Source organism: Poeciliopsis prolifica, unplaced genomic scaffold (assembly GCF_027474105.1).
Source record: "Poeciliopsis prolifica strain line A6 unplaced genomic scaffold, Auburn_PproV2 SCAFFOLD007, whole genome shotgun sequence".
NCBI classification, from domain to species: Eukaryota; Metazoa; Chordata; class Actinopteri; order Cyprinodontiformes; family Poeciliidae; genus Poeciliopsis; species Poeciliopsis prolifica.
The window spans coordinates 14,612,726-14,635,084 of record NW_026562382.1 but is presented as its reverse complement, the minus strand read 5'-3'; the positions used below and the strand labels follow the sequence as shown (position 1 = coordinate 14,635,084).

Below are 22,359 nucleotides of genomic sequence, written 5' to 3'. Positions count from 1 at the left end.
TAACTGAAGACCTAATAACGGTGTTAGTTCATGCCACTTCTGAAATCCACTGAGAGACTTCCACTTGTGCTGATGCCAACATCCCTATGTCAGCGGTCACTTTGCTGATTTTATGTTAATGAGGTTTTCATATTCTCTCTTTACCTAATAGTTCCAAAGGTGCAGTGAGGTACTGAAACCTTTTGGACCACAGCCAGAAAATGTCCTCATGAACTCTGTTCTCTTGCCAAGCCTGAAAAGTGTTTTACTCACAGTACAAGCAGTAAGTAACTTGTAAAGTAACTGAGCTGTGTAATAGTGTACAAGTTCATCTGGTTCACCGCACCAGCTTCATCTCTCGTCTGATATGTATCTCTTTTCCTCTGGGGACCAGCACCAGCGATGAGGCAGTTTCCAGTTTTAGAAGTCAGATGCTTGTTAAAAGCAGGGCACTGCACTAACTGCTGACACCCGTCTAGAGGCAATTGCACTGTGGTTTTCATTCCACTATTTCATGGTTCAGGTTACCGGAGGTAATATTGTTAACACCTTACAGTGGTTACAATATAGATGCTGTTCACCTTCTCTGTATTTTAAATTTAATAAAGAGAGGCAGAAAGGAAATGGATAGAGATGTTTTATCTGGCTACTTCAAACACGATAATGTGCCATGTCACAAAGCTTAAATCATCTTAAATTATTAAGATTTCTTTAATGTAACAATAAGTTAATCAGTGGTGCAGTAGGTAGCACTGTTGCCTTGCAGCAAGAAGGTCCTGGGTTCGATTCCCAGGGTCTTTTTGCATGGAGTTTGCATGTTCTCCCTGTGCATAAGTGGGTTCTCTCCGGGTACTCCTGCTTCCTCCCAGTCCAAAAACATGACTGTTAGGGAATTGGTTTCTCTAAATTCCCCCAAGGTGTGTGTGTGTATGGTTGTCTTGTCTTTCTCGCCCTGCGACAGACTGGTGACCTGTCCAGGGTGACCCCGTCTCTCGCCTGTAACGTTAGCTGGAGATGGGCACCAGTGCCTCCCGACCCCACTACGGACAAGAAAATGGATGGATGGAAGTTCATCAGCCTCTGCAATAACCAGATTTGCATGCAATGGGAGATTTACAACATAACTGTACAGTATGAGTATATGAACTGCACAACACTTGATATGGACCAAAACCTCCAGTGAGGTGTTTCCAATCGATTGTTAAATCTAATTAATAAAAAATACAAACAATTCTAAATTGTAAAGTGGGTCCAGGTGTATCTGTTGAAGTAACAGGTTGGCTTTCATTGCTTTATCTTGGGATAAAGAGTGTTGACATGTCAGTACCTCATGTTCATGTTTGGGCTGAAAGTTTCATTCTTTGTACCAGGGTTGCACAATCTTATCAGACATGCAGTATTAGATAATGTTGGTGAATTAATGTGACTTACTCTACAATCCTATCTGATTCACAGTTTCTGAGGGTGTCAAAATATTTGAGTTTAATTTCTCTAAAACAGGAGGGCCAAGTCCACCGCTATCTCGGCCACTCCAATGATTCAGCAAGCCAAGCAACTAAATCAGTTCATACTGCATAGTGTGGCATACCGTTATCAAATCTTTACTACATTTGAAGTCTGTGGCAGCTTGGCTTAGCTGGTGATAATATTACCTGTGTTACAGCATCGGAAACATACATAGGCAATGTTAAAACATTGTTACACTTCATATATATCATCAAAATAAGTCTGCAATTTTTTTTATTCAGTCATTGATTTGTGCGTTTGCTGCAGATGATCTTTAAAGAAGTACTATTTTAAAATTATTTTTGCAATATGCTACTTTGGAAACTCTTTTGTTGTCTGCAGAACATAATTCTACCCATTTTAAAGGCTGGATCTAAATGTTGCTACTTTGTTTCCCAGAATATGCGTCTCTTGACACTAATGGAGGAACTTTTGGCAAGTATCTCTTTTTGCTTGTTTACTGGTAAAAGCTTGTCTGGTTCCATTTTGCTGAAACACAGAGGAGGCAGCTAAATATTTAAACCATTTACTATTCTTTATCAAGGGCTACATGCTTGGTAACTGGTTAACCTGCAATATGCTATTTTGTCTCTTAGAGGCAGTATACCACATGCTTGTATCTTTCACTCCTCCCATCTTCATTATGTCAAAACATCAATCTTAACTACAGTGTTTGCCCAAAAAGAGGATTTTTTAGCCTCTAGCAATGCTTTGTTAAGGTTAAGTTTTGAATAGACAGTTCAAGTAAAGATGGCATAAAGAGAAGATGAAGACCAGCAATAGCAACGTTTAATAATAACTAAAAACATTATGTTGTGTATGATATACTATGGACTTGCAGACACAGTTGCAGATCAAAATGATGCCAGGCATCATGACGTGTAAGACGCCTGGCATGTGGAAGTCCTTTAGGAATAGGTTGCAAGGTGCTCCACAATGTATGCATCATTGAGGCAAAAAACAGTAACATCAGCTTTTGGATGTCTCCTCTGCATCTTCCAGTTGGCAGCTGCAACAAGAAAATGACAAAGATGATCCATCATAATCTCTGATGCCAGCTGCTCCCTGCTGTGCAGTCTGTCTGCTGCTCCGCTTGAGATGGTAGCTGGTTGTTTTTGTTTTTAGCCACATTTGTCAAGGATCCAGGTTCTGAAATGTGTAATCCTATCCTTCTTTTGGTATATCCGTGTTATATCAGGTTGAGTATTATGTGAGTGTATTTTTAAAGTGTAGATGATCTGGTATGTTTAATAGCTGCTGCATAAGCCTGGTGGCAATGTCACAGGCTTTTAACTCTTTCCAAATTGCAGTGCATCCCCAGTAATTTTTTCTGCTAAGAGAATGTTTTCCGAGTTGAATTCAGCATCCCTGTGCTGCTGAGTTAAATTTACAGAAATCCTCCAGTTATTTAAATCTTCTCATCCATTCATTCAGCCAAGAGAAGAGTCCTCAAGAGACCCAAAATATGTAAATGATGCATTGTTATTTGCACAGCTGGCTGGGAACTGACATTTAACCAGAGTGTCTGCGGAGAAGAAATAGATAAATAACAGTTAGATACTGTAAACGAAATGCACACATCAAAGTTATTGTGTCTATAATGAGCCTCCCATGGGAAGTGTTAGAGATCTGGAGGCTACATAAAAATTGTGGCTCTCATGTGTGACATTAACTCTCTCCAAAGTGCAGTCCAGTGCCAGCATTTGTCTGCTAATGTGAAATTTATAACTTGATGCAGTTGTATTACATTTAATGTATTGTTGTTCTCACATCTGTCTACTTATCCTTGCAAAAGTACAACACTCAGATTTTCTTATTAATTATTTGTCAAATTACAATCACAATCTTCAATGCTTTTGTTGACACATTTTTGTGTGACGCACTTTAGTAAAAAAAACTGTGTTTTTGGAAAGCAAATTATTGAAGACTTTCAGCTTCTTTACAGCAAAAATTCTGAAAAGTAGAAATGAAAACATTTTCTTTTTGCTGCAATTACAGATTGAAATCTTTTTTCTGAATATGATCCATTGACACAGTCAAAGATTAATTTGAAAACAGCTCAAGCTCAGTCAGTTTGGAGGAAGATCTATCTACAGCAATTTTCTTTTTTTTTTTTTTAAGTATTGCCATAGATTCACATTTGGATTACTGTCTGCATTTTTCCTGGGCCGTTATAACATTCTGTTGCAGCTCTGGCTTGGGTTGCTGGCTTGCACAAAGGTAAACCTGTCACCAGTCTCAAGTCTTTTACAGCCTCTGAGATGGTTTTCTTTGAGGTCTGCCTGTAGCTCTATTTGTCTTCTAATTAACTCTGACTCGCTTCCCTGTCTCCACTGAATGCAAGCATCATTATAGGATGATGCTTGCAAGTAGGCCTAAAGGTTATGTTTTAGTCATTTCTGCCCAAAGTGTCTCCTTTCCAAGTTTGCTGTCTGTAACGGGTCTGCAACCTGCTGCTCCAGAGCCCCAAGAAGCTCTTTCAACCATCCAAAACAGCTCTTGATACCTTCAGCAAAAGAAAAAAAAACAAGGTTGTGTTTTATATTTAGATAAGAAATTCAAGTTTATAACAGTTCTTCTTTCTTTCTGCAGTATTTGCATTGAATTTACACACAGAATGACATCAACAGGAATATATGTGCTTCTTTTATTTATTTTCCATCTTACAGAAAAAAAAAACAACTATCCAGTGTTCATCTTTGTTATAAATCCTAAAAATAGAGATAAAATGATGGGTCTTTAAAAATTACAATACATTTTCTAAAGTACATGTTTATCTAAATTAGATATTCAGTTCAAAAATACTTGATCCTAAAAGGGAAATGCTGCTGTAAACAATCCTTTTTTTCTTCTTTTTTTGGCTGGCCTGGGAGCGAAATATGCTTATGGAAAAATCTACGTAGAGCAGTTGTGAAGGCTCCATACTGAGCAAGTCGGTGTGCACAACAACTAAAAGTTGTCAAAACGTCAGATTCTCCCACCTGAGCAGTGTATGACTGCAGCTCCTCCGGAATCACTATGGATGTTTTGGCTTTTTCTCTGGTTAATACTGTCCTTACCTGTTGTAGCACTAGATAGAGGCATTCTTAAAAAGGTTCTAGTTGTAATGTTAGTTATGTAGCTGCAGATGTCATAAAAAAAGGGGAAAAAAAACTATTTACTTGTAAATGGTAAACTATGTTGCAGATCACAAATCCTTAGTTCAGATCCTTTAAACATAAAATGAATTTGAATGTGTTTGATTTATGCAGATGTACAGAAACACACCAGCTCTGTGGGGACGTGTTACAGCAGAAAGAGAAATGTTTGCATCACATTTTATGGTTTTCTTTTCTCTTCCTTCTAATCTAGTTCTGTTTCTACTTCAGAAGATTTATCCCAACAGCTCGTTAATATCCATGACTCAAATGAATATCTTTTTTTTTAAATAGCTCTTTATACATGTCTTTGCATTATTTTGTTTATTGGAATATCTTTATTTGCTTTATATTTCACTTTTTCTGATTCAAAATATTTTAGACACATATTTGTTTTCTTTTGGGGGTGATGCCGGGAGGGTTATAATAGAAATGGAAGACAAATTCTTATAATATCCTCCAGGCACTCTTGGTACTTGTATGCACAACATTACATTTGAAGTCAATAAATGTGATCTTTATTCATTGTCAAGTTTTCTTGTGTTTACTGACCTTTTGTTATAGTATTTGCATAAATCAAGTCAATGAAATCGTTTGAAGGACGAGGGCATTCTATTGTTGAAGCAAATCAATTGACTCCCTGCTGATTTCATACAATGCTGAATTAATTTGATCATTTAAATAACACCAAGTTTAAGCAGGGTGAACACAGCTCGGCTTCTTTTGTGTAGCAGATTTCAGACTTACAGTACAACCCAAAGTGCTCTCCTAAAAAATACTGAAACATAGTAAGACGTAAACTAAACAATTTAAATGGCAACCAGCAGTAGTCGTGAAGTATTATGAGGTATATTTAATGGAAAGCTGTGTTCTGTTTTCAATCTATGTATCTTTGTAATACTGACCTGTTGATTGTAATTTCAGTTTATTCCTATTTAGTTCTAAGAACTGAACTCACATTTGCTTTGGTTTTATTTTCCTGAGAATGACCTTCACTAAGACATTCTTCTGAGATCATAGTTTGCTTTTTGGTCCACATCAGAGTTCGACTGTGCATTCACACCTCCCGAAATGAATCAAACGTTTCAGGCAAGCAAAGTGAATGCACTCTTAGTTTACCTAAACTATATGGAAACCACAATTTTGCTCACAGAACTTTGGGTTCCTAATGTGTAGCATTTAAATTATTTAATTATTTTGTTCATAGTCCAGAGAAAAAAAATTATATATAAGGAAATAATGGTGTCATTATTTTATTAATGACATTTGACAGTTTTTTTTTTTTTGTTGTTGTTTCATTTTTTCACTATTATAGAATCGGAACAAAATTTTGGTATTGGATTTGTTTTCAAAAATGAAAAGCACACCAATTGATCCACATGTTGAGCTGCTGTGATTATACTTGTACTCACAGTGTTTTGTCCAACACTTGTTTTGTCCAACAGGGACCTGGCTGAATGAGGCATGTGGTCCCATGTTGGAACAGTCACCTCCTTGCACCTTATGCCTTCAGATCACTGAGAGACTTGACAGATGGGCCTCTCAGCAGTTGGTGATGGAGGGACACTTGCATTCATATTATATCCCTAAGGGTAGCTCTCACACAGAGAGCACTCTCCTACCCCTACGGTGCAGTAATTACTGTTCGTTGATTTATGTAATGGATAGAAGAAGTTTGTTTGTGTGTAAGAGCTTTGACTAATGATAATGCTGAGGAGGGGGAAAAAATATTCTCACACCTAAGAGGTGGAAGGCCTCAGATCCAGGAATTATGCCATGGCTTTAAACATCACAATTGTTTTTATTTTTTTTTCATGCATGAAATGAGTGACAACTTAGAAATTATTCATTTTGTTTCTATTATAAAATAATAGTGTCAGTATTGCAGGAAGATCACATTCTCACAACAAGCTTCAGAAGTGATTTCAAGGTTTGTCTTCTCTACCCAGTTCTTAATGTCCTTATATAAAATATAAAGAATAAGACAGAGATACAGAACAAGTACCTTTTATCTTTTGTGTTTTTGCAGTACTTTTCTGTTCATAATTTTATTTATTTATTTATTTATTTTTTGTTTCCATGCTGTAAATTGAAGAATAAATTATCAATGTTTTGGGGTGAAGCAGTAACATTGATCAGAAACTCATGCTAATGAGTCCAAGCACTCCATTATTATTTTCTTTTCTTTAAGCGTATACACATAAAAGTATAGATGCACCGATCAGGCTTTACCTGGTTCATAGAAAATTCCACTTTTCTATTAAGTCAAAAAAAGTGGAAAAAAAACAAAACAAAACAAATCTGATATTTTAGTGCTTGACCTGCTGACTCTCCAATCAGAGCCCATTTTGTTCTGCAGCTGATTGAACTGCAGATCAGCTGCTATCTACATAAAATACTATTAGTCTGTTATTAGATGTTAGCTTTCTTACTCAACTGTCCTTCATTGTCTACTGTACTCTAAATTCAAAACTAACATTTTAAAACTATCACAATACTGTTTTTATGTTCAGAATTCAGATAATTACCTCTTGGTAATGACAGAAGTCAAGATGCTTGTTTAAATGTTTTATGTTCTCTGTTGAGCAGTAAAGGCCGAGTTAAAAATGCTTCCTAGACTTAGAAAATGATTAAACCTATTTATACAATACACTTTATGTGCCAGATGACTTTTATAGCACTGCAGAGACACTAAGAAATACACCAGTATGGTTCAGCTCCAACAGTCAGACAGCATCTAGCACAAAGGAGTTAGAGGAGAGGTGGAAAGATATTCACATAAGAAAAATGAAAAACAGGATTATTGATCTTTAAAGGTTAAAGTACAAAACACAGCAAACTATACTTTGAACATTCAATAGTTTCTGCATGGTTCTGTAAAAATTATGACATTTAATATGTCTTGCAAAACATAAAACTGCCATACAATTCTTGTCAAAGAACCAATGTTGATTTTAGTGAAAAGAATGTAGTTTCAGTAAATGTACTGCAATATAAATAGGAAAATTATAAATGCTTTACATTTCAGGAATTCAAGATTTTACTTTCTTTGCTAAACTGCCATAATTACTGCACCTTATGGCCACAGAAGCCACATAGATCTTAAGAGCAAGCAGAGTCAATTTACAATAACATACTGAAAAATACAAAAACATCTTGACAACTGCAGATTCGTTAAATTCGGGACGTTGCCGGATAATATGTAATGGTTATAGACATGTGTGCCATTGAACTAAAATTGTTGTCTGTGATTTGTTACCATTGTAAATTATCTTAAACTTAAAAGAAAGACCATGGTTTTGAAATGTAAAAATAGACAAGCTAGCAGTGTCAGACTGTCTTTAGGTAAGATACTGAATCCTAAATTGATTCATGTGTGGTGTAACATTTATAGTTCTTTATTAAAATGTTGCAGACTTTTGTGACATCTAGAAATTTTTGCAATCTTTAAAACACATACTGAGTCAAGCCTTTATAAGAATAACAATGATATTACCACATGCGAGTCAGCCAAAACATTCTTTAAACTCAGATTGGGTTTTTCTGGCTTCAAAATCTAGAACTAATACATACAGTATTATGTATTATACTGTATGTATAATACATATACATGTATATGTATATGTATTATACATATACATATACATTCTTCTGTAATTCTTCTGCTTCAGGCTCTGAGAGGAAAAACCCAGCAGCCTTCCTGTAGTTTTAGATGATCCCCAAAGCCGAGAGAGAACACTGCAACCTCCTTTCTCCCAGCACCAAGCAGCAAACAGAGAAGTTCCCTGATGAGACCCTCGAGGAGCCTCTACCACCCCACTTTGTTAGCTAGGGGAGCAGATATAAAGACAGAACAAAGAGACATAAAAATAACAGAAGGAGGAGGGAAAAGAAAGGTGAAAAGACAAAATGAAGGTAAAAGGTATAAATGCACAGAAAACTGTGCATATGTGCAAACATAAAACCTAAAATCTGTTGTAAATATTTAGATTTAGTGGTTTTCTTTTCCATACATTCAATACATGCATGTTTTTCATTTTCTGTGTACTTGTAGACATTTGGAAGGAATGTTTATAAACTTATCCTGTAATAGACAATGTGTTCAGTGGAACACTAAAGTGCATATTTTTGTTTAAATAAATTTGCACTGATTGAAGTTTATATCCCAAAGTAGTTAGCTGGCAATACAGATTTTGGCCGTTTCTTAAATCTCATTAGGACTTGGCGGATGCAGTAAAATAGGGGTTTACTATTATCTTAAAACAAACTACGTTTTTTGTAGGTAAAATTTACAACCAGTTTAGAATTTTGAGTTGATAGTTAGCAAAGTAAGGAGAATTGAAATTTCTGAAACCACAAATGGGGGATAATCTTCCTTAATTCCTCCACCAAGATTTCCAACAAAATTCCCAGAAATGGAGGTTGTCATTCTACTGGCACCATTTCAAGTTAATAGGAAAAAAATGCTGTGATCAGCCTGGCACCTCATAGCTATGACAAAACATTGAATGGTTTCATCCCCAGCTCAAACCAAACCATCCAGTCACATGCCGCTTGTTTTTCCCTTTGAAATATTTGAAATTACACATTCTTTCCATGTGAACAAACTATTTTTACCCAGCGAAACACATTTTAAAGGGTTTGAAAGCGTGGCTTACAGATAACACTTTGCATGCATTAATAAGTACCAGTTTACAGAACAAACTTTTATTTTCTGTATTCTAAACCAATAATTACTCACTTGAACCTATAAAATAGGCACATTCCCTATTAATAATACAACTTTTTTTGCACATTTTTGGTCTTATGGTGTTTACTTTGCATAATGTCTAGTTTTTGTGCATGCTTGTCACAACTCTTCCCAAACACAGGTGTCATAGATCTAATGTACCTAAATGCACCCTGCGTAGGCACAGATGGAGCAGCGCCTGCTCACAGCTCTAGAACATCTCTTTCTTGTGACAACATGAAAGCTCTTGTACACAAAGAGAAGTCTCTACGGAAATGCTTTTTTTTTTCTTTTTTGGAAGAACTTGAAGTGAATCCATACATCCTTCAAATTATTTCAGTGAGAAATTTTTGGACAGGTTGGCATTGACAGTAAGACTTATCAACCAAGAATGGCGATAGACATCAAAATGTTTGACAGCCTTAAATTCAAAGCAAAGCAGTTGAAGTCAGAAACTAATGTGCAGAGGGATCAGTTCTTGGACATATTGAGCTAATTCTTTAGATTTTGTGGTGCAGTGTGTGCAGTTCTCATGCGACAGACACATTATTGTCAGTGTTGGTTACATCAAAAGTATTATAAATCTGTGTTCTTTCTTTCTTTCTTTCTTTTTTTGACTATTTCCTCTCATTGCGTCAACACTGATCTCATTCAGGGATTGAATCCTCAGGTTGTTCTCTTTGGTGCAGCATCAAGGGAGTATCAACCTGTAGATGTCTATGAAATGAGGAAGCATCTGCAGGTGTGTGTGTGTATGTACATCATGCGTGTTGTATTTCTTCTCTCTGACAGAAGATAAATTGTTTTTCTTGTCCTTTTTATTGCACTCTGTTGTTTGTTTACCCAAATCTTGTTTAAGATAACCCACCTTTCTGCACTAGTTGCATTTAAGAGCATGTTGGGTATATAGAGTCTGTGCTGAACCATGTGGTTTTAGTCTGGATGTTTGTGATGAGTGAGCTGTATTGTGATGAGATTCTTCATGTCACTGTTTCTATAGCTTTTATCTCAGCTTAGGACAACAAATGGCCTCTTCTTTTATGGAGAATAGTGGTAGAAGGTTTGTGTGACTACTTTCCCTTTTGATGGAAAATTCTAAATACCAACTAGTGAACTCATGTGTTGTTAATGAATTTATTGCTTTTCTCATGATTCCCCTTCTTTGTGTGTCACATATGTTGAGCAGAGACAACAACAGGCTTGCCACACAATCTCCAACATGTTCTTCTTGTTTTTTCTTATTTTTTTAGAGACTAACACCGTGATTTTGCACAGATGTACACAAAAGCAGGCTTATAATTTCAAAGCTGTCTGACTCAGGAAGGCCATTTTAATGCTTACCAGTTGCTCTATTAGCCAGAAAACAAACAACATTTGGGCAATGGCTGCTGTCACGGTATTGTAGCCTCAGCATAGCTAGATCTCACATAAATCTGATATTCTCACATAAATTTGATGTGCTTGTTCCACAAGATGAGATACAGACAGTTAGGCAGTCAATTCCGGCTAAGCATGGTTGGTGTCTGTTGTAATTAATCACAACACGCATTAAACAAATTATTTCCCTCTGTTTTGTTTAGAAGGTTGCTTACATGATACCTGGGATTTGCCCATAGAACAGATTCTAATTCTGAAATATAAACAAATTCATTTTCTATCAAAATATTCTTCTTGCACTGAAAATAAAAAAAATAAAAAATTTGGCACTTTTTCAGAATCTTCAATTTTTTTAATGTCTGTAATAACATTTTAAGTATTTCCTAGCAAAGCACCAGTCAGACTCTTTCTGCTTTTTACCAGGCTCAGATTTGTCTTTAAATTTTGACTCACTAAACACGATTTTCACCAGTTAAGATGACAGCGCAGTAAACATAGAAATGTGCTGCAGGTTCCTTTTAAATTACAATAACTTCTCCATTAATGCATTAAAGCTTGTCTATATCAAATAAGTTTACGTTTCTATTTTTATATATTGAGTACAACAGACAGATTTAGTAATTTAAAGAGAGAAGGATAGACTAACTTCTGATTACAAGATAATACTTTACCCACTGGCCCACAGTCAGCTAACTGAAAGACAACAATTGAAAATATTCCTTGAAATTATTTTATAGTCTGGGAAATAAGAGGGCCAGGCCATTACAAAGCAACAGACACAGAGGACAGACAATCATATATTCATTTTTTATTATTATTGTTGTTTATTTATCCAAGGTTGTCAGGCCTAAATAGCACCAGACTTGTTGAGATATTTGTAAAAATTATTTAAGTATTTTAATGTTTTTTCTGCAGTACTTGACACTTTGTGTTTAGTTTCTTTTGCACATAAATTGGGTGTGCAAATGTAGCAAAGTTAATTTTATTTATTTATTTTTATTTTTTTCATAGTTGATTACAGTCAATCTTCTCAAAACACCTTTTTGTTGAATTGGCAGATGTCTGGTATTGCCTTTGCACTACACCAGAGCTATTTCTCTTTCTTACAGTTTTAGTTTTGGTTCCTAACTATTGTACTGGGAGGACGGTTACTGGTGTTGCGCTTGGCACGATTGTGTGACGTAACTGTTGCAGCTCGGCAGAAGCTGCATAACTGTGCTGCTGCTGGTAAAGCTAATGCTATCTCTCTCTTTCTCTCTCTCTCTTTTTCTCTCTCAGTAATCTTTATAACATTAAAAATAGTTCTCACAGTCTTTCTGCTCCATAAAAATAAAATGGTAATTGTCTTTAAGTGTTTTAAAGACTTTGGGTTTGGTTAGAATTAAACTGTTACTCTTATAAAGTTTGTCTGAAAGGGATCAAGTAAGAATGTGTATGCCATACCCGCTGGTTAAGTGTCCCCCACACTCAGTCTTATAAGTATGTGTTGAATACACAGTTACATGTTGTGGTTCTATATTATAGTTTTGTACTATATTTTTGGTTTTTATTATTACATTGCATTCATATATTTTCTTGATGCTGATTTGTACACAATTTTATTTTTCTTTATTCCATTTGTAGTCAATATAAAAAAGGAGAAGCTGTTTAGCTGCACTGCTGGGATCTGACTTTGTCATTGCCGTACCCTCTGGTTGAATGTGTCCAACATTGTGTCTTATAGGAATAAACTGCTGCAGATCCTGATTCCAGTGTGATATTATTGAGCCATTTGACAACTGTTACACAGACAATGATTTTAGTGTTCATTGGATGAGAAGAATTTCAACTCAAATTCACTTTTGTGGACATTTTTCTTATTTATAATGTCAGATATCTGCTAGGGTGGCGGGGGGATAAATGGAGCGTTGCTTGTCAGTCCAGGACATGTGATAAGTGACACACCGCAGACCCCATTTTGATGAAACTCCAGAGAGTCATGCTTCACCCAGCTTTGGCATTTTCAAAATTACTATGTTTGGCCCAAGGTGGGAGCAGCAATTACCTGGCAAACATTTTAATAACCAGTCATATCTCACTCGCTACTGAGGGGAATATCCAACTATCCATGCTCTACAAATTAGTCTCCAGGGCCAATACTTTGAAACGCGTTGCATTTGCCACGGTTTTCAGTTCCCCCAAACCTGTTTGCTTCCTGGCTTTTTGTCGTTTTTTTGGTCTAATATACGGATGAAGGGGTCATCTGTATGTAAACTGTATATTCTCAGTTTAAAAGTGAGGCAAAGACCCAAAATCTCATATCTAATAAATCACATTACAGCCTTTGTGACAGGTAATTACCACTCATGATGTCGAACCAATGGCACTAATTGCAGACATCTAAGCTTTTAACTATCTGCAGAGCCATCAAAATGTGCCCAGCGCTGCTTTAAGCAACACTTTTATGTCAAAGGCACACCTGTCACCTGGCGCTCTTACTTAATTACTATGTCAGACAGCAGCCCTAAAAAGCAACCCCTTTCAGGTTGAAAACTGTAATCACGATACACAACCTCAAGATTAAAAATGGGAATATTTTTCCAACTTTTTAGTTTCAGTTATATTAATTTCAATCGCTCAAACACATACAAAAATAAAGTGTGAAAGCAGCAATGATGAGGGCTAGGCTGTCAAACATTGATGACGGAACAGAAAACTTGGCTGTCGATGCAGAAAACAATCGGTAATCAAGAGAAAAGTAGTGAAGGCCAAGTCTGCGTCGAGAATTAGAATTCATAGAGTTAAAAGGAATGAAACAATATCTAGGGTGGAAAGGAGTTGTCAGGGAGCAATAGATTGGAGTTCTAACAAATGGATGCCCTAATGAGAGACATAAAAGTATTCTGCTATTCATCACAGTGATTAATGACTGTAATTCATAATAGTATTGATTTGAAATTGTTACATTCATTGTTTTGTTTTGTGTCTTTGGTCCTGGTTCCAGAACATTATTGTCAGTCTTCTTTGTAAAGGTGTCAGAACTCCTACAACTGTCACCAGGAGTATCATGCAGTGACTTGCAGACTTGCAGGTTTTACCTTTCTCCACATAATCATGGTTTACTTGTGGAGGTTTAGCTGCACTATAGTGATGTAGGTGTCAAAATATTCATGCATTTTCTATGTATCCCTGCTAAAGGGATTACCTTTTAGAATATTATTTAGTTTGGCTTCATCTTGATCTGATAAATAATATGGTGTGATAAATCTGTGGTGCTGTTTGATTGCTCAACCTTCCCACAGTCTTAAGACTCTTTGCTTGGTCTGGTGGGGTTGCACTGACCCGGTGTAAGCTTTTACGATAATTTTTTTGCCGTGTGTGTGTGCTTTTGGAAACTGATCATCTGACGGGACAACCCCCTTCCTGCTGCCTCCTGTCCAACTATGACATTTGCAGGGCTCCTCTTGAGCGCCATAACCGTCCCGTCCCATTACTGTACCTGCGTAATAGAAATTAAATAATGACAGCTGAAGTGGTTGAACTTTCATCTCATCAGGAGATAGCGTAGTATGCTGTACTTACCAATACATAGAAAATATAAAAACAGATTTACAGAAAAAGCAACAGAATAAGAAAGTTTGCCAATGTGGAAATGTATCAAAATCTTGGCAAAACTTTTTTTTAAAAAAGCCAACTGTCTCTCATACCTCTATTTCTTTAAACTTACATTTATTTTTTTCATGTCAGTGCTACACATGTCGTCGTTGAAAGAATGGTTTAAATAGTCAGATGCTGTTGTACTCGTCTGTGCTCGGGCAAAAGGAAAATGAGTCGCTTCTGCAAATCATTTTTTATGTATAAACACAAGGAGCAGTGAGAGACTCATGATTAGCTTTTTAAAGTAGTCCACAAAAAACATCAGATATTTAGCATTTATTAGCAACATATAACACGTTGAGACTTTTGTAAAAGCACATATTTTATAACCAGATAAATATTATGTTCACAACACCAGCAGTCACCTTGGTAATCTGGCTGGTAACTCCCCGCTCGGGCGAACTGTAGTAGCTGTGAAATCAATGTGGACTGCCTTCTTCTCTCCAATTGGCTTAAAGATTCAAATTGTAAAATAATCCGGGGACAGAAGGGATTTCCAGCGGTGAAATCCGACCTGTTCACCTGTTTACTTCCATGTAGCTCATTTGCATGTCCTGCATAGCTGATCTTTGTCGCAAATGTTCTCTCCTTATCCTTTTTCTGTTGCTCCCATTTAAAAGAAAACAGGCCATGATCAGCTAAAAGATGGTGTTAGTACAGACACTATGTCCTCATCCTTGCATGAAAGCGTTTCTGTTTTAGAATGCAGGATTTAAAAGGCTATTTTGTTTGTCATAATGAACAGATTCATAGGTTTTCTGACACTAAAATGTGTTTGTTTTCCTTTAAGTGATTTTTTCGAAAAGAATTAACTTCACACACTCACCTGAAAAATGTGGATTTCAATCTGTCTCCAGGCCACTACAAAACAATTTTAATGCTACGAAGCAACAAGTTGGTCATCAGTACACCAAAGTAGCTAAAACATATTTACTATCTGGTTTTAATGGGTGTTCAAGAGGTTGTTTGAATCAAAGTATGTTTATGTGTTTATATTTTGCAGAATATCCCAGCACTACCTTGCGGTAAAGCACTCTATTCATATGAAGGCAAGGAACCAGGCGACTTACAGTTTTCCAAGGGTGATATTATCATCCTGCGGCGCAAGGTGGATGACAACTGGTACCACGGGGAACTTAATGGTTGCCATGGCTTCTTGCCAGCGAGCTACATCCAGTTGCTGCGCCCCCTGAGTCAAACTCCACCTCAGGGCAAAGCTTTGTACGACTTTGAGGTCAAAGACAAAGACCAGGATAAAGACTGCCTGGCCTTCAGCAAGGTAACACAACACATATGCACACTTGAGACATCCACCTGTAGGGCGATGGCATTTCATAAGACAACCAGATGAATATATGTGGCTCAGATTGATAAATCAAAGAGGACATTTCAGGGAATGATGTGCAAGATTATAGAAGCAAACATTTACCTGCAGAGTTTAACCGGGCTGGTTGATTGTTTGTTTGATGAATAATTTATTAGGTATGACTCTGTGTTTTTAGAAGCCTCTTCAGAGTGAAAGAACCCGATTTGCTGGCTAGCAATTGCAATTCATACACTGTAGATTATTCAAGTGTAAAACAACCTTGTAAATTTATATGTAGACCTCGAACTTTCCCAGATTGTGTCACACTAAAGCCACAACGTTGTGTGCATTTAGACACCTCTAACTTCATTCTACAAATACAAATCTCTGAAGTGTAATTTGGATTTGTATTCTACTCAGCTGAGACAGTATTTTGTTAACTGCCTTTTGCTGCAGTTGCAGCTTAAAATATTTTGTGGTAAGTCCTCATCCCCATAGCATGTCGAACTGACACTTTTGGCTATTCTTCTTTGGAAAATACTCAATTTCAAGGTGGCAAATTACAGATTCAAATTTTGTTTGTCATGCTTGATATATATAGCATTTTTACAACAACTTGAGGTAACACAGTTACTTGATTGTGCCATAAAATGGCACTATGAGTCTGGAAAACACATAATACTACCTCTATCCGGAATAACCCATTATTAGTTCAATCCAACCCATCATCTATTGAGCTTTCCTGCCCTTATTAAAGAGAGACATTCCATGCTATGCGTTATGTTGTAATTGTCTTGTTTTATTGTGAGTATGGTATGTTCAGGGTGATGTGTAGGGTTACTCTTATACAGGCTATATAGCCACTATGTAGGCCAGGAAATTCTGCTTTGTGTTTTTTTCTTGACCCAAGGATATTTTTCCATATGTTTGCTGTTCCCCTCATGTTGTGTGTCACAAAATGCAAACAGAAATAAGAAGTGTGGCAACTAATAGTTGTCCTTTTGAAAGACTGTGCCACCTGAAGCAGATCTCTGTAGATCCTTCAGAGTCTACCTGAGCCCCAAAACTCTGTTTAATGATCTGTTAGAGTTGCTTAATTATAAAAAAAGACATATTTTTGACAGGGTTTTAATAAGTTTAAATTTTATTGTAACTAGTATTAAATAAAATTTTGCGGTGATATGTTTGAAGTGTTTGATATGTGAAGAAAAATCACTAAGGAGGCAGCTGCTCTTTGCCACGCTCCAGAAGGATTTGGCTGAAGCTCATTTTAAGACAGACTTTGATGTTTTGGAGGGAGATTCTGGCAGCTGATTTACTCTGTGCTCATATTTAAATAGTTTATGTTTATATGCCAAGACTGTTCCAGCCTCATAATAAGGCTTAAAAATACAGAAAAATATTTTGGCCTGTCCAATTTTTTTTGTCTATTTACTGGAATAAGTAATGCTACTTTGGACTGCATACTAATATTTTATATTATTTGAAAAACAAGACCATGTGCACTACCTTGAAAAAAATACACATCTGAAACACACGTTCTACAGGATGCCTTTAGACAAGTTGAAATGAAAGTGTTAGTTCAAATGGACAAGATTAGACAAAGTGTTCTTGCTTAATTTATTCATATCATATTTTTACCACACCGCCAAATTGAATCCTTTTATTCTCATTCATTATTTTCTCACAGTATAAAGTTATTTTAAGTAAAAATATTAAATTTAGATAGATAATTTATAGATGGTGTCATTTAGAATATTATTTGCAGTAGGATCAGATTGTATTGTTTTTCTAATACTGTTGTGGATTCCTGCGTAGAAAGCCTGGTGATATTTTATAACTACTGTATATAATTTAGTGAATTTTGACTCTTTCTTATACATTTTTAGCCTTTATTATTTAAATTGAAGCTGCAAAAAACAGGGTTTTTTAATTGAAATCAAGGAAAATTTAGCTAAAAAGTGATTAACAGATTGCACTAACAGATTGTAACATTTATTCCCTCGAAGTTATTCAACAAATCTGACATTTGGAAAGTAAATCTTGAGAAGGAATCAAATCAAATCAAAATAGGGCTTGGTAACATGTGCAGTCCTTCAATAGTATCATGTTAAATTAAGGTTCTTGAAAAATATAACAATGCTGATGTGGTCCTCAAAGCTTACTTTGTTCCTCCTCTATGAACAAGATTTGTGCTCCCTGTTTTCCACATGTTGGAGATTGATGAGAAGAAGCAGGTTAATAAATTATAGCATTTATTGACTCCTGTGCAGTTGAATTGAGACAATTTCTATCCAGATTAAGTGATAACAATGAGCCATCAACAGTTCACACCATTTCTCATTTTAGGGTTAAGGTAATCAACTAGTTTATGACTGAATATTACTTTAAGTCTATACACTCACTCAGAGACACATGGTGTGCGATATTTGTGTTGTCATGCAGAACCATTGAGTGTGATATTGTTTTCTCAGTGTGAGAGGTAATTACTCACAATGACTAATATACAGCCATTTAACAGCATTATCACTGCCATCCTGTAATGGCCTTACCAAGGTCTTGACGTTAGGAGAGAAAGCAGCACTATGTGGGCGTGTGTTAGGAAACAATGAATGTAATCTATTCCTGAGATTAAGTAAGCGTAAAATAAAGATAATCAAAACCTTACAGGTTGAGATCTTAGAGTTTCCACACTGTACAAAAGAAGTGATTGATATCTCGACTTGATAAAAACAATATGTGTCATTGTCTTAGCTGGCAGGAGTGTTGATCTGTGTTAGATTTATGAATAAATACCTTTTTGTTTGAGCTGCTTTGAAAAAGAAAGAGAAAATACTGAATGAGTCACCTGCATATTTCTGCATATTATGATTATCTTCAAGACTTTTGGGTACATTTTCTGTGAACTGGCAAAAAATGGTGCATTGTGGAAATTGTGCACCCCACTACACTTTGGGGTCCAACTCTTTGGACAACAATTTCTTGATGGTGTAGAGCTATTTGCTGCTTCAGAATCCAAACAATTTCCTGACAGAACTCTAAATTATGCTCCCTGCTAGAAATTCCTGAAGGTGAATGTCTGGTAATCAGTTTATGACTTTAAGCTAATTTGCACTTGGATGGTGCGTCTATAATCCAAGCACATATTTCTTCTAGAGTATTTAAACACATTAAACATCAAAGCACATTCATGACTGGGACTTCCTTCTAAACACAAGACTGAATTTTTCTATTTTCACATTTTATCCACATATCCCTGCAGAGTTGTTAAAGGGCTGCTGACCATCTCCAGCAATCACTGGGCAGTTTGCTAGTTCATCATGCATCAACACAGAGACTCACAGAACAGATTGCACTCCGTAACTGAGGGCAATTTATTGAGCCTAGTGCACCAGCTTTTATGTTTTTGGGTGATGAGGAACCCAGAGAGAACCCACACATGCATGGAGAACATGCAAACTTCCTAGTTAAAGATCGCAGGTCAGGATTCAAGTGGAGGATCTTCTCGCTGCTAGGCAACTGCAGCACTGTGCAGCCATCCGAAGAAATGCAAAATAAATTTCATGACTATCTTCTTTAAAATGGGAGGCGAGCTGAAGGCCTCCTTACCTTCCTTTGTTCAGGAGTTCCTCTTTTTTTATAGATCATGACCATTTTTCAGGACTTTCTTTTCTGCCTTTTCTGCTTCAAATTCAACAAAATTTCTATTTGATTTGAAAAAAAATCACCATTGCTGGACATTTTCCACCGGCTGTGAGGAAAACGGTGAAGGCGCTCATTGTTTGAGCATTGTTAAATGTCAGTCATACTCTGGGTATATTTTAGTAGGTAAAAAGGGTGAAGTGTGAATTCATCTGTCACCATCTTTTCTACCAACCTATGCTAGAAAGGCACGCTTCTTTTCTATAATTTAGCATAAAATTATTCTACTCATCAAAATTAATTTTGGCATTCATTCACACCATCAATAGTTGTGTTTAAAATTTTGATTGCCTGAAATTTGAATAGCATATTATTTAATTGAAGATGATCTACTGATGCAACCAGTTCCTTTTCTATGGTAAAACAAACAAAAAAAAAAGTTATGGCCCAGGAGATAGCACATAATGAAACATCATCTGGTTCCATCATATAGATATAAGAATAAAAAGAAAAATTGACATGAAAAAAACATCTACTGCTTTAACGTGACTTTTTTTGAATTTCTACTGCATTAATTTTTGTATAATTAATATTGTGTAAAAATCAGACCAGATGAGACATATTCTGAAATACATATTGTTGGTTCAATCATGGTGCTTTCCCAGTATTGAGAGTGCATGTTTGTATGTATATATGCTATCACTCTTTTCCTTTCCCTCCAGGACGAGGTTCTGACAGTAATCAGACGCGTAGATGAGAACTGGGCAGAAGGCATGCTGGGAGACAAGATTGGCATCTTCCCCATTCTTTATGTCGAGGTAAACTGAGTCACAAAGCTGTGAAAGCAACATTAATACTGCAGCAGCACACCTGTTTCACTCTGTATTTATCATCATTTATCTGTCTGCTAAAAAAAACACATTTCTCCTGTAATCTTTGATTGCACAAAACCAAAGAGCCTCAGGTGGGATGTATCAGCTGTGTTTGGCTTTCTGCTAAATTTAGAAAAGTGGAAGCCTAATGGTTCAGATTTATCAAAAACAAGAGGGTTCGGCAAAGGAATCATTAAGATCATGAATAATGAAAACAAGACTTATTTCTAACAACCTCATTAAGGCAAATGCATCTAACTCTAAAACTCTTCTGTTACCCCTAGATATGGAAGATAATAAATGGCATTGTTTCCAAAGGTGAACAGAGTGATTTCACTCAGACTGCTTAATGACTGAAGTGCTGGTCAGAGGTTTACATACCCAATCAGCATATAAGGCATGTATTAATGAAAGGCTTTTAATTATGCATTTTTTTTCCCAATATGATATCATTAGATAGGAGCTCTAGTTTAATGTTATTGTGGATTATCTTTATCCCACATAGGGCCAAAATTACACACAGAAACTCAAATATGTAAACACACAACCTCTCAATTAATTTTGCTTAGGAATTTTTGCTTTATAACAATTTTTCCTATTACAAATTTTAGACTTCAGTTAAATAGATAAATTTACTCCTGCATATTTTGTTTTAAACCCAGCCTAGACATATTCTATGGAGGTTGTGTCAGGGCTATTCCAGAAGTAAAATGCTGGCTGGCTCTATCTGGGCCCAAACCAGTTCTCATGTTCCTTGTGGATTGTTGGTGAGTTAGAATGTTCAATTGAGTCTAAGCTTTTGGCTGAAGATAAATAATTTCAAGGTGCACAGTATCATGCTGCCTCCACCATGCTAGCCAGCTACAGTATTTTTTGGTTTAGAAACCTCATCATGACTCCTTCAAACATGTTTTTTGTCATTTTGCTCAAATAACTCCATGTTTGTCTGGTCCAACCATAAAATCTTTCTTCAGAAGGCATTTAGTTTATTCAGCTGGGTAAACTCAGAGCTTCGTCTCAAAGGTGTTATACTCGTACATCTAAGGACAGTCTCTGATGATTTACCATCTTCCAGATTGTAATGGACAAATCTTTATGGTTCCTGGGTTACTCTTAAAAATCTATACCACTGTGGTAAAAGTGAATTGTGCACAAAAAGACAGTGTCTCCAAGCACATGGCAACCCGTCTGCTTTTGGAACCGGCAACCTATTAAAAATGTACTGGCTCTGCTAAAAAGCCAGATCCATGTCATAAAACCAGCTAATTGACAAAACAGTGGTAAAAAAATACTCATAATTAACAGTCTTGTTGATGGCTAAATTTAGAATGGTGTCTTTACAAATTTATCCAAAGGGACATTTATCCAAATATTCGTGGGGGTTTGTGTAAATATTTGAGCATGTACGTTTAATTTAGACCATGTGTAAATAGGATAAAACTAGCATTAAACTAAACCTTGTCCAGCCTATTAAAATAGAATGTTTTATAATTCACCCATCTTGGAAAATGAATATTTCTACTGCATCATTAAAAGCCCCGAATTGATGACATTCATGCCAACGACGAGTGTATGTAAATTACTGTCACTGCATGCACTAAGAAATGTGTTAATGTATGCTTCTTAGTCAGAATGTTAAATTGAGGCATCTGAAACTAAACCGTAATGTAAATGCAACCAAATGCAATTAGTCCGAAAAGTGCAAATAGCATTAGCAAATGCTGTCTGACATTTTGCAGTGATAGAGCGCTTCCTAAACGGATGTCTTCACTGTAAATGAATAAAAAACTTGTAAAACCTGAAAGCGTTTTACCTTCTCTCTTCACCCCATGCCTGTCAAGAGAGACATATAGTTTACGTTAATCCATGAGCAACTGAAGAAATATCATTCATGCTTTGAAGCCAGATCTCATTTAAGGCTCTTAAGCAGTATTAAAATGATGCTGGTGAAAAATGTGTTTTCTTCTTTTCTCTCCCCATCAACACAAATGAGAAAAAAATGCTGACTTCTCCCGACCCTGTCAAAAGGAAGTAATGTAAGCTTCAGTACTGAATGACAATACAGTCAAAGGAAAAAATGTTTTAGTCTGTTTGATTTCTATCTCATGTCTGGGGGTCATTTCCAGTGAAACTGAGCCATAAAGCAGTACTTTTGTCAAATCTAATAAAATAGTA

The 22,359-nt window shown here is 36.2% G+C and overlaps 1 protein-coding gene across 1 annotated transcript in view; it reads left to right on the top strand.

Annotated features, from left to right (window-relative positions):
* LOC129361230 (E3 ubiquitin-protein ligase SH3RF3-like) overlaps positions 1-22,359 on the top strand; it is a 105,886-nt gene that overhangs the window by 50,579 nt on the left and 32,948 nt on the right. The window contains 2 exon segments of the mRNA XM_055031977.1: positions 15,368-15,643; positions 20,035-20,130. Of these exon segments, the coding sequence (XP_054887952.1) occupies positions 15,368-15,643; positions 20,035-20,130 (372 nt within the window).